At 52.9% G+C, this 13011-nt stretch overlaps 1 protein-coding gene across 5 annotated transcripts in view; it reads left to right on the forward strand.

The window, feature by feature from the left end:
• The window catches only part of IRAG1 (inositol 1,4,5-triphosphate receptor associated 1), a 154875-nt gene that overhangs the window by 67744 nt on the left and 74120 nt on the right, over positions 1-13011 (forward strand). The window contains exon 1 of one of the 5 annotated variants that reach the window (XM_073658302.1): positions 12684-12773. The exons of the other annotated variants lie outside the window; for them this stretch is intronic. Within the exon in view, the coding sequence (XP_073514403.1) occupies positions 12771-12773 (3 nt within the window). The 5' untranslated portion in view covers positions 12684-12770. Of the gene's footprint in view, positions 1-12683; positions 12774-13011 lie in introns of those variants that run through there. 5 annotated transcript variants of the gene reach the window in all.

Below are 13011 nucleotides of genomic sequence, written 5' to 3' on the forward strand. Positions count from 1 at the left end.
ATGTTGATGAACCTGATATCAACTGGTGTATTTGACGCGCCCCCTGGGACATATTCCTTTTTGAGGGGAATACCCGGCACCGGATCAGATGGGGGGTTGTAGTCTCCGAGCGGCTGTGACCCGGTCCCGTGCCCAGGGCGTCAAGCTCAGGGTTATGTGGCAGTCTTTACTGATGTTATTAAAGTTCGTTGTGTCGACTACGCCACCCGTTGTGATGCGGTCACTGTGGCCGCCGCTGCAGCAGGGTCCGCTGAGGCTGATGGTGGATGCGCAGCTTGGTGGGATAACCCCCAACGGGAGGGGTATAGCCTCAGAGGGGACAGGCGCAGAGGATGGGGGTTGTGGTGGTGCGGTGCAGCCGGTAATGATGACAGACTCGGGTTGTGCAGTTAAGGGTCTTTACTTACTGCAGATGTTCCTGGTCACTCTAGCTCCAAGTGACCTCCCGAGCCGTGCTGCGTCCACCAGGTCCTGGATCCGGCCAACCCCCAAACAAGTCCGGAGCGTGGCCCTGAGCTCTCCCTCTGTCCTTACTTCAGCCGTCCCCACCAGTGATTCACCTAAGTCCAGCTCCCTCGGGCCTTCTGTTGGGCAACCTTTGGCCTTAGGTTCCCTGACCCTTCCTGTGGTGTGCCTTCAGGGTGAATGTAGTGGGTGACCGTGACAGACACTGCCCACGGTCTCCGGTCTCTGGCTGGGGAATGTCTTTGCCCCCACCAGCTTGGGTTCCGGTACCCTCTTGCTGACTCCTCACCCGGTGTTCTTATTTGGGTTCTTGGGTCCCTTCTTTGTCCCCCTCTGGGTCTTTCTTCACTCCACTCTCTCTCTCTCCAGGGCTGCTGTTTCCTGCTCTCTGCATCTGACTTGTCCTCTGCAGCTGACTGACTGACCCTGATTCTAAGTTGGTGCCCTCCTTATATATCCCTCTATGTGTGAGCTCAGGTGACCAGCACCCAATGAGCTCCTATCACTACCCAGACTGCTCCCCCTATCTGCCCCTACACTACATGGGATGTTCCTCCCCCCTCCCACTCCAGCCAGGAACAGGCTCGGTCGCACCTGCACATTTCTAAGTGGGAGTGCCGTCGGCCTGCTCCTCTGGAATGGGATGTATGTAGTGCATGCAGTCTATCTGAGCTCAGTTCCACACTCCTTCCTTACCCGGGAGTGGAATATCACACCTCTGGGTTGAGGTGCAATACTCCTGTAGCAGCCGAATCCTCAGGGTGCTACATTCCCCCCTGGTAAACCACAGCACGTCCTCGGGCTGCAAAGACAAAAACACCAAAACATACAAATTTTTATAAACATATAAAACATATAAAATATTATATATATATAAACTTTTTCATATAGACATCATTATAACATTCTCGTCGTCTCTTTCTTTCTTCCTCCTCTGGTCACCGTGCAACTCGTGACCAGGTAAAGTGCGACAGTCTTTTGATAAGCAGTTTCTCATAAAACCAGTAGGGGGCGCCTTAGGAAGCGCAACTATGTACAGGGAAGTTTTGGCCGTTCTCAGTCCCCGGCCAAGTAAAGGGAATGGGATGGCTGCTCACAGTCCTCAGCCTGGTTTGGGTAGGGGACACACGGGTTAAACTGTTCACTGGTCCCAACGGGGACTAAACTTTAAAGCAGCCACGGTTACTTGTGTACCCCGACGGGTAACTATTTACATCTCCTTTGTACTATTTCAGTCATAGTACCTTCTAGCCTTGAACCCGTCCGGGTCTTCTGGCTCCTCCTCCCTACACCGCAACTCCTCCTCTGTCAGGCGATGCACGTGGAGGGCGTAAGGTCCCTTGGCACACTTGTGCCGGGTGAACGTTACCTCGTCACCGACGTAGAGGTCACGGCCTTTGTGACCCTCTGGCAGGTGAGACTCGACATCCCGTCGGGTAACGAAGACGTCACCCATGGTGTTCCGGTCCTTTATGAAGCCCCACCCATGCTGCGCATTAAACTTTATTACCGTCCCGATGGTACGGGGACGATCTGCTGCATAGGGGTCCCTTCTGGTCCGACTCTTTTGCTCCGCGCTGCGGGTCCGGGCCCATTGCTCTCTGGCCCGCCTCTCCTCCCGCTCTCTCTTGAACTCTGCCAGCTGTTGACGGCAACACTCGGTACGCTCTGCTGCAGCTGCCCGAGTCTCTCCGGTGAACCCCATCAAATCTTCTCCCGTGGGGTCCCACACGAACTGGGCTTCCTCGAGTGGAGGCGAGACCCGAGTCACGGGCTTTGGAGCCGGGATCAGGGGCTCACACAGGGGACCTAACTTCTTTTGTCGCTCCAGTTCCAAGAATTCTTTGGGCCAGATGAAGGGCCGCCCGTCCGGCCATGCTAGCTGGCTGAAGGGGTCCTCTCCCAGACTTGGCACCCTTGATGTTACGGGTGCGGGCGCGATGGTGGGGGCGCCCAGGTTGCCCAGGCCTTGCGGCCAGGCCTGGGGCATCTGGAAGGTAAATGGAACTGTTAACACGGCGGCACCCTGGGCCACCTGGCCTTGCGACCAGGCCGGAGGCTCCGCGGAGGTAGATGGCTCTGCTGGGGATGCGGCGCCCGGAAACGCTAGGCCTTGCGACCAGGCCGGAGGCTTCCCTTCCTTCGCCACGCTCCGGGTCACGACGCGTGACGTCACTGGGGTCGCGTCGGCGGCTTCCGGTCGGGGCCTAGTCGGTGGCGGTGTCATGGCGGTCTCGGGTACGGCAGGGGGACTTTCGGGCTCTGCGACGGGGAGCTGGGGCAGGTGGGTGGTCTTCCGGTATGGGGTATAGGCGTCCCCCTTACCTGCTGCCATACGTCTCGCTCCCTCTTCTGCGCCGTCTCCGGCCTTGGGTCCTCCCGCGTCATCCGCAGAGGTAGTCGGTGTCTTCTTCCAAGGGAGCGGGTTCCGTGGACGGATTCCAGCTTGCTGGGCCATCTCCCGGCCCCACTCCGCCAGGATCTCCCTCTGCACTCGGGCCATCCTTCCCGCGAGGCCCTCCAGGGCACTCCGCGCGCACTCCCGATCTCGGGGAAGCTGCGCCAGGATCTCCGCTAAGCCTAGCGGGGTTGTTGACTCCAGCAGGCTCCTGACCATCGGGTCGGTGCTGCTCTGCTCTGCTTCCGGCAGGCTCCTGGCCAGCGGGCCGGTGCTGCTCTGCTCTCCTCCTTCTTCCTTCTGCAGGCTCCTGGCCAGCGGGCCGGTGCTGCTCTGCTGCCGCTCCATTCCCGGGTCTACTCTTCCTCTTCTCGACTCCGGGTGCTCTCGCTCTGGACACCTTGCCTCCGGGTGCGCTCGTTCTAGACTGCTCCAAGCGACACCCATCTTTTCTCTTCTCTTTCGTCTCCTCCCACTTCGAGGGCGGTCCCGGGGCAACTCGGTGACTGTCAGCTCCAGGGGGAGTTCTTTCACGCTGACAGACACCTCCAGCATCACAGTCTCTGTTGGTGGGGGCGGTTTCCACTTTTGGCGCCATTTTCTGTCCTGGCCCACGATGGGAGGTGGCCTCCTACCCTCCTTTGGCACGCCCATAATGGCGTCCGCTGCTCTTCCAAGGCGGGAAATCTGCGGTTTTGGCGGGAAGCGTCGCCCAGTGGCGGGAAACTCTGCAGATGGCGGGAACAAGCTGGAAATGGCGGACAATCGGCGGGAAACGACTGGTGATGGAGTCCGATGGCGTGGACCCTCCGGAACCGGCAGGAGTCTTCTTTCTGAGGTAAACTTGCACTTTTCTTCAGGCACGCAGTACCCGGGTGTTGCGGGCACGTAATCCTGCCGACTACGCCAAAGTTGACGCGCCCCCTGGGACATATTCCTTTTTGAGGGGAATACCCGGCACCGGATCAGATGGGGGGTTGTAGTCTCCGAGCGGCTGTGACCCGGTCCCGTGCCCAGGGCGTCAAGCTCAGGGTTATGTGGCAGTCTTTACTGATGTTATTAAAGTTCGTTGTGTCGACTACGCCACCCGTTGTGATGCGGTCACTGTGGCCGCCGCTGCAGCAGGGTCCGCTGAGGCTGATGGTGGATGCGCAGCTTGGTGGGATAACCCCCAACGGGAGGGGTATAGCCTCAGAGGGGACAGGCGCAGAGGATGGGGGTTGTGGTGGTGCGGTGCAGCCGGTAATGATGACAGACTCGGGTTGTGCAGTTAAGGGTCTTTACTTACTGCAGATGTTCCTGGTCACTCTAGCTCCAAGTGACCTCCCGAGCCGTGCTGCGTCCACCAGGTCCTGGATCCGGCCAACCCCCAAACAAGTCCGGAGCGTGGCCCTGAGCTCTCCCTCTGTCCTTACTTCAGCCGTCCCCACCAGTGATTCACCTAAGTCCAGCTCCCTCGGGCCTTCTGTTGGGCAACCTTTGGCCTTAGGTTCCCTGACCCTTCCTGTGGTGTGCCTTCAGGGTGAATGTAGTGGGTGACCGTGACAGACACTGCCCACGGTCTCCGGTCTCTGGCTGGGGAATGTCTTTGCCCCCACCAGCTTGGGTTCCGGTACCCTCTTGCTGACTCCTCACCCGGTGTTCTTATTTGGGTTCTTGGGTCCCTTCTTTGTCCCCCTCTGGGTCTTTCTTCACTCCACTCTCTCTCTCTCCAGGGCTGCTGTTTCCTGCTCTCTGCATCTGACTTGTCCTCTGCAGCTGACTGACTGACCCTGATTCTAAGTTGGTGCCCTCCTTATATATCCCTCTATGTGTGAGCTCAGGTGACCAGCACCCAATGAGCTCCTATCACTACCCAGACTGCTCCCCCTATCTGCCCCTACACTACATGGGATGTTCCTCCCCCCTCCCACTCCAGCCAGGAACAGGCTCGGTCGCACCTGCACATTTCTAAGTGGGAGTGCCGTCGGCCTGCTCCTCTGGAATGGGATGTATGTAGTGCATGCAGTCTATCTGAGCTCAGTTCCACACTCCTTCCTTACCCGGGAGTGGAATATCACACCTCTGGGTTGAGGTGCAATACTCCTGTAGCAGCCGAATCCTCAGGGTGCTACATATTGATTTGTCAGGGGAGTCCGATTTCAGACTGACCGATCCTTTAGTTCTCCCGGAGATAAGCCCCAACCAAGATGGCTCTCTAATAGAGAACACAGAAATACTTGAACGAGTGCTCCTGTGTATGGGAGAACTGGACGAGACAGCTGCCAGCCAAACGATTGGCCAACAGCCATCTCACGTGTATGGTGGGCTTTAGGGTCCATGAAGCTGAGATCCTGAGATCTGAAGATCCCCCTCTAGCTACAGATGGCCCCAATTTATGTCAGGTCTATAGATAGCACTCGAAACAAACTACTTATTTTTTTCGCTTCTTTTATTTTTATTTCGTTGACTTTATTCATTTTTTTTTATATCTGCACTTCAGAATGTGAACATGTTTTTTGAGGGACGAGTTATAATTTTTCTGTGTTTTGTTTTTTCTTTGTATTTTTGTGTGTGTGAGATAAGCTGTTGTTCTTGGGACAATTTTGGGAAATATACAACTTTTTATTCCATTTTTTTAGGAGGACAAAATGACCAAAATATCATGATTGGCATTTCAATTTTTTTATGTTCGATTTTTTTTTCTATTAGTTTTGATAAAGAATTTCATTATTGTTTTATTTACTTTCTAAGGAAAAGGGAGGTGATTTGAACGTTTATGTGTCTGATTTTTAACAAGGTTTATAACAGTTCTTTTATTTTACATTTTTTATCAGTCCTAGACTTGAACCTGCAATAGCTTGTTCGCTTTGTACAATCCACTGCACTACTGCAGTATTGCAGTCAAGTGCATAATTAATTACCTACTCTGAAGCCCAGAAACAGTAGACCCAAGGCTACAATGGCAACACCACCCATATCCAACCACTTAGGGGTGGACACACCATTGGTGCAGCCTGTGCGGCCGCACAAGGAGCCTAGGAGTCCCTCAAGAGCAGACAGAATTGTGCATTATGATAGGCCTTAGACTGAAAAAGACTGAATTATACTGTTCTTGCACAGGGGCCCTCTTCTATCTGCTTCTGTCCCTGTAACCACTTAAATGCTGCTTTCACAATTGACAGTAGCACCTAAGGGGGTAAGCTTTTGCAACTGGAGATAGCACTGATCTGTCACGCACAGTGTAGGAAAGACAAAGTGCAACACGAAGGGATGAGGAGAAGGGAGTCCAGACACTAAGGAAAGAGGGGGTGGAGACGTCCTAGGGTGATCTGATGTCACTCTGTCTTCCCTCCCTGTATTGGTTTTTCACAAATTGCCGATCAGGAACCTAAAACCCTGTATCTCATTAGAGCTAGGCCATGGCTAGGGAAGGGGGGATGAGCGCTAGTCAGTCCCCACTAACAACTTAAAACAGCAAGGGGAGACAGACACGGGGAAAGTAACTTAGCTTCAGGCGACTTCAGAGAGATTACGCACACGGCCTCTTAGCACCAAAGAGGAAGTAAGCAGACTGCAACAGCTCCAAGCCTTCACAAGGGGTCATGTGAATATCACCGGCACGTGCCAGTACCAAACAGCAAGTATTTAAACACCCAGGTCTGGGTGTCAATTAGCAAGAAGGAGGCAGCCGCTGGGTCCTAGAGTGAGACAGATCTAAGAAGGTGTCTGTAATGCCAAATGAAGAGATCTTCTGTAACCAACTGCAGGGCGACTGTCTGTCACATTTGACACACCCGTGACATGATCGCAGCAGTTACAGTCCAGTACTGGCTGTACAAGACAGCCGGCACCTGCAGTTGATATTGTCAAGGGGTTTAAAGAGGGAAGCTTACTATAAGGCCAGCATTATAAAGAGACCCTGTGTTACATACCAGCAATATTTCTTTGAGGGTAAAAAACAGAAATAATTAATTGTGGCTTCACATATACAGTGGGGAAAAAAAGTATTTAGTCAGCCACCAATTGTGCAAGTTCTCCCACTTAAAAAGATGAGAGAGGCCTGTAATTAACATCATAGGTAGACCTCAACTATGAGAGACAAAATGAGAAAACAAATCCTGAAAATCACATTGTCTGATTTGGAAAGAAATTTTTTTAAAATTTTGGTGGAAAATAAGTGTTAATAAGTGGTCAATTACAAACCAGCAAGATTTCTGGCTCTCACAGACTTGCAACTTCTTCTTTAAGAGGCTCCTCTGTCCTCCACTCATTACCTGTAGTGCTGGAAGCTGTTTGAACTTGTTATCAGTATAAAAGACGCCTGTCCGCAACCTCAAACAGTCACACTCCAAACTCCACTATGGTGAAGACCAAAGAGCTATTGAAGGACACCAGAAACAAAATTGTAGCCCTGCACCAGGCTGGGAAGACTGAATCTGCAATAGGCAAGCAGCTTGGTGTGAAGAAATCAACTGTGGGAGCAATAATTAGAAAATGGAAGACATACAAGACCACTGATAATCTCCCTCGATCTGGGGCTCCACACAAGATCTCACCCTATGGGGTCAAAATGATCTCAAGAGCGGTGAGCAAAAATCCCAGAACCACACAGGGGGACCTAGTAAATGACCTGCAGAGAGCTGGGACCAATGTTACACAGGCTACCATCAGTAACACACTATGCCGTCAGGGACTCAGATCCTGCAGTGCCAGACATGTCCCCCTGCTTAAGCCATTACATGTGTGGGCCCATCTGAAGTTTGCTACAGAGCAATTGGATGGTCTAGAAGAGCATTGGGAGAATGTCATGTGGTCAGATGAAACCAAAGTTGAACTGTTTGGTAGAAACACAACTCGTCATATTTGGAGGAGAAATAATACTGAGTTGCATCCAAAGAACACCATACCTACTGTAAAGCATGGGGGTGGCAACATCATGCTTTGGGGCTGGTTCTCTGCCAAGGGACCAGGACGACTGATCCATGTACATGAAAGAATGAATGGGGCCATGTATCGTGAAATTTTGAGTGCAAACCTCCTTCCATCAGCAAGGGCATTGAAGATGAAACGTGGCTCGGTCTTTCAGCATGACAATGATCCCAAGCACACCGCCAGGGCAACAAAGGAGTGGCTTTGACGCGCCCCTGGGCCTGTGTCGCGCAGCGTTGCGCACGCGGGAGCTTACCTGGAGCCGGATCTGTTGAGGGTTGTAGTCCCGTGGCGGTGACCCGGTCCGCGCCCAGGGTGCCAAACTAAGTGGCGCTGTCTTTAGCAGTAGATGTAGGACGACTACGCCACCCGTTGAATGCAGCTATGGAGCTGCCGCTGCAGGACAGTCCGCTGAGGCCGGTGGATGGATGGTGCAGCGTAGATGGTATAACCCCCAACGGGAGGGGTATGGCCTCAGGGCAGCAGATGTGGATGATGGGGGTAGCAGGAACCACTCAGAGACGGTGCGGTGTAATTCAGGGTCTTTACTGGTAACAACGATAGACCCTCCCGGAGTACTTGCTAGTGAACGGGGCCTGGTCAGTCCTTGAGCAGATGGGATATCCCCTGGCCAGGCGGAGTTGTAGGCCTCCCAAACTGACTGTACTCTTCTGGCTACCTTGCTAGAAGCGGATATAAGTAGCCCACGTCCCTGAGTGTACCGTGTGGTGCTCACCCGTATGGCCGGTGACTCGGGGCCTTCTAATGGCTTCCGCTCCACGATGGCGGTGCTGGTCCCACGCGTGTGACCGTGCCTTCGGGTTTCTGGGCCTGAGGACCTGAAATCCCCTGCCGGTCGGCTTCTGCTGCTGGGTAAGAGTTAGTCCCCACAGCCTCGGACGCCGGGTCCGGTAAGAAAGCTTCTCAGTCAGGGCGAGCTCTGCAGCTGCCAGCCCCTGACTCGTAGTAATATTGCTCCCACTGAGCTTCTGCTGTTTCTTCCTATGCTGCTTCTCTGTCTCTACTCTCCTTGACTGACTAACCCTGCCTCAGCCCAGGGTTTATACAGGGGAAGTTCTTCCCCTCCCAAGACTGGGCAGGAGGTGTGGCATGCACAGGATCCCTGACCAAAGGACCTCCCACCTGCTCTCAGACATAACATTACATTACTGTGGAAACCAGATCCCCTGGGGTGCCACATTCCCCCCTAGTAAATTTTAGTACTCCGGGACTAAACATATTTTAGAAAAACATAACAAGATATAACAATAACAATACAATAAAGAAACACATAAAGGTGGTCACGGCGTGTCCGCAACCGGGTGCAGTCTTTGAGGGAAGCAAGGTGTCCATTTCACCAAAACAGAGAGACGGTGTCCATTTCACCAAAACAGGGTGACGGTGTCCATTTCACCAGAACAGGGAGACGTAACCAGATAGGGGTTTGTCCTTCCCCGAGTCCTTAACAGTCTTTAGTCCATCCTGGGTTACGCTCCAACTATGTACAGGGTAGCCGCTCTCAGTCCTCGGCCAGTGGGGAAAAAGGGATGGCTGTTCACAGTCCTCAGCCTGGTAAGGGATAGGGAATGGCTGCTCACAGTCCTCAGCCTGGTAAGGGATAGGGACACACGGATAACAGTTCACACTTGTCCCAACGGGGACCACACTTCAATCATTTAACAGTTTCAGCAAGTTCTCATACCCTGACGGGTAACTATGTACAGCTCTTTATTTATGCTACTTCCCTTCAGTAGCGGTGTCCTCTCTTTGTCTCCTCCTGATGGTAGTCTTCAGACCCGTCCGGGTCCTCTTGGCTTTGCTCGTATTGGTAATACTGCAGCTCCTCCTCGGTTAGCCGGTGAACGTGGAGGGCGTACAGTCCTTTTGCACCTGGGGAGTTCAGGCCTTGCGACCAGGCGTGGAGAGGGTCGCCGTTGATGACGCCCGGGGTCAGAGGGTGCAACTTTGGGCCTGGGCGCGGGCTGGTGGTGGTAGTGCCCAGGGCTGGAGGGCTTGGCCGCAGGGCTTGTTGCGGGGGCTGGAGCAGGTCGGTGTCTGCAGCGCCCGGAATCGGCGGCTCCACCAGGGGGCCCGGGAGCAGGCTGACGCTGGCAGCGTCCGGGACAGGGAGACTCCTCTTACCTGCTCCCGCGACCGCTCCTGCGTCACGCGTCTTCTCCCGGCGCTGGTCGGGGCCGGCGACGACTGGGGCACTGCCGATGCTGGGCAGCTTAGTCTGCTGCCGGTCCGCCATCTTGCTGTCCGTTCCTGGTGTCCTCCTCCCCCCTAGTGGACCGTGGCCTACCCTCCGGAGATCCTCTTCCGTAGGCCGCGGCTCCGCAGTCAATCGTCGGGGTAGAGGACCTGGCGTCGCGCCCCTGTGACGTCGGCGTCTGCTGGGCTCCTTCCAGGACCTTACGCAACGTCCGGACGTGAGGCGGGGCTTCAGTTCTCGCGCGCTTTCGGAGTCCACGCCCCTCTTCTTCCCGCGCGGCGTCTCCAAGATGGCGCCGGATGGCGGGAAAACTCCTCGGATGGCGGGAAGAAGGCAGAAGATGGCGCCGGATGGCGGGAAAACTCCTCGGATGGCGGGAAGAAGGCAGAAGATGGCGCCGGATGGCGGGAAAACTCCACGGATGGCGGGAATCTTCACAGATGGCGGGAATCTTCACCACTGGTAAGTTTGAACAGTCTTTTTCAGGCACGCAGTACCCGGTGGTTGCGGGCACGAAATCCTGCCGACTACGCCAAAGAGTTGACGCGCCCCTGGGCCTGTGTCGCGCAGCGTTGCGCACGCGGGAGCTTACCCGGAGCCGGATCTGTTGAGGGTTGTAGTCCCGTGGCGGTGACCCGGTCCGCGCCCAGGGAGCCAAACTAAGTGGCGCTGTCTTTAGCAGTAGATGTAGGACGACTACGCCACCCGTTGAATGCAGCTATGGAGCTGCCGCTGCAGGACAGTCCGCTGAGGCCGGTGGATGGATGGTGCAGCGTAGATGGTATAACCCCCAACGGGAGGGGTATGGCCTCAGGGCAGCAGATGTGGATGATGGGGGTAGCAGGAACCACTCAGAGACGGTGCGGTGTAATTCAGGGTCTTTACTGGTAACAACGATAGACCCTCCCGGAGTACTTGCTAGTGAACGGGGCCTGGTCAGTCCTTGAGCAGATGGGATCTCCCCTGGCCAGGCGGAGTTGTAGGCCTCCCAAATTGACTGTACTCTTCTGGCTACCTTGCTAGAAGCGGATATAAGTAGCCCACGTCCCTGAGTGTACCGTGTGGTGCTCACCCGTATGGCCGGTGACTCGGGGCCTTCTAATGGCTTCCGCTCCACGATGGCGGTGCTGGTCCCACGCGTGTGACCGTGCCTTCGGGTTTCTGGGCCTGAGGACCTGAAATCCCCTGCCGGTCGGCTTCTGCTGCTGGGTAAGAGTTAGTCCCCACAGCCTCAGACGCCGGGTCCGGTAAGAAAGCTTCTCAGTCAGGGCGAGCTCTGCAGCTGCCAGCCCCTGACTCGTAGTAATATTGCTCCCACTGAGCTTCTGCTGTTTCTTCCTATGCTGCTTCTCTGTCTCTATTCTCCTGGACTCCTAACCCTGCCTCAGCCCAGGGTTTATACAGGGGAAGTTCTTCCCCTCCCAAGACTGGGCAGGAGGTGTGGCATGCACAGGATCCCTGACCAAAGGACCTCCCACCTGCTCTCAGACATAACATTACATTACTGTGGAAACCAGATCCCCTGGGGTGCCACAGCTTCGTAAGAAGCATTTCAAGGTCCTGGAGTGGCCTAGCCAGTCTCCAGATCTAAACCCTATAGAAAACCTTTGGAGGCAGTTAAAAGTCTGTGTTGCCCAGTGACAGCCCCAAAACATCACTGCTCTAGAGGAGATCTGCATGGAGGAATGGGCCAACATACCAGCAACAGTGTGTGCCAACCTTGTGAAGACTTACAGAAAACGTTTGACCTTTGTCATTGCCATCAAAGGATATATAACAAAGTATTGAGATGAACTTTTGTAATTGACCAAATACTTATTTTCCACCAAAATTTAAAACAAATTTCTTTCCAAATCAGACAATGTGATTTTCAGGATTTGTTTTCTCATTTTGTCTCTCATAGTTGAGGTCTACCTATGATGTCAATTACAGGCCTCTCTCATCTTTTTAAGTGGGAGAACTTGCACAATTGGTGGCTGACTAAATACTCCCCCCCCCCCCACTGTATATATACATATATTTATATAGGTGTAATGAAGCTTTGAAGGTGGAGCTGTATCCTATCCAGAAGGCAGAAAAAAATGACAGTCATGGCCAAAATGTTTTGAGACCAACACAATTTTTGGTTTTTACAAAGTTTGCTTCTTCACTTTTTATAGTGACTGACAGTTTGCATTAACTCCAGACTGAATTGCAGAAGTCTTGAAAAATAAGGGTCAACAACAACGTAAATATGGAGTCTTTACATAAACTTCATGTATTTGTCAATAAAAGTTTAAAAACTTATGGAATGTTTATAATTGTACTTCAGTAACCATAGAAACATTCGACTAAATGATTGAGGAACAACAAAGCAGCAAAGTTTGCGAAAATCAGAATTTGTGTGAGTCTGAAAACTTTTGGCAACGACTGTATAAAGTCTGATGTAAGGATTCTCCGCTGCCGGCTGCTGTGACGAATTGTTCTATCTCCGTATTATTTTCAGCAGTTTGTTCCCTTGAGAGATTTTAAGAGATTTAAAAAAAAAATTGCAGAAATTCTGCAGCTAATAATAGAACTAAGCTGAAATTCTCAGAAATGGTTTCAAATTGTTTTTTTATAAGCAGCGACTAAATCCAGTCACATGATCACGGTAATGGCAACGATACGCTGGCAAGAATCCTGTTATCTGCTGCGCACGGCTCTGCTTCATAGAACAAAACATCCGCTACACTCCCCCGTACACAGCACGGAGAATACAGGCAATCTCTACTACCACCCCCAGCATACAAGACAGGAGAAATGGTACTGTGCAGTATATATACAGGACAGGAAAAGTGGTACTGTGCAGTGTGTATATACAGGACAGGAGAAGTGGTACTGTGCAGTGTATATATACAGGACAGGAGAAGTGGTACTGTGCAGTGCATATATACAGGACAGGAAAAGTGGTACTGTGCAGTGTGTATATACAGGACAGGAGAAGTGGTACTGTGCAGTGTATATATACAGGACAGGAGAAGTGGTACTGTGCAGTGCATAT

This window comes from Phyllobates terribilis, unplaced genomic scaffold (assembly GCF_046119375.1).
Source record: "Phyllobates terribilis strain yellow unplaced genomic scaffold, ASM4611937v1 Scaffold_13__5_contigs__length_258822181, whole genome shotgun sequence".
In the NCBI taxonomy this organism is placed as follows: domain Eukaryota; kingdom Metazoa; phylum Chordata; class Amphibia; order Anura; family Dendrobatidae; genus Phyllobates; species Phyllobates terribilis.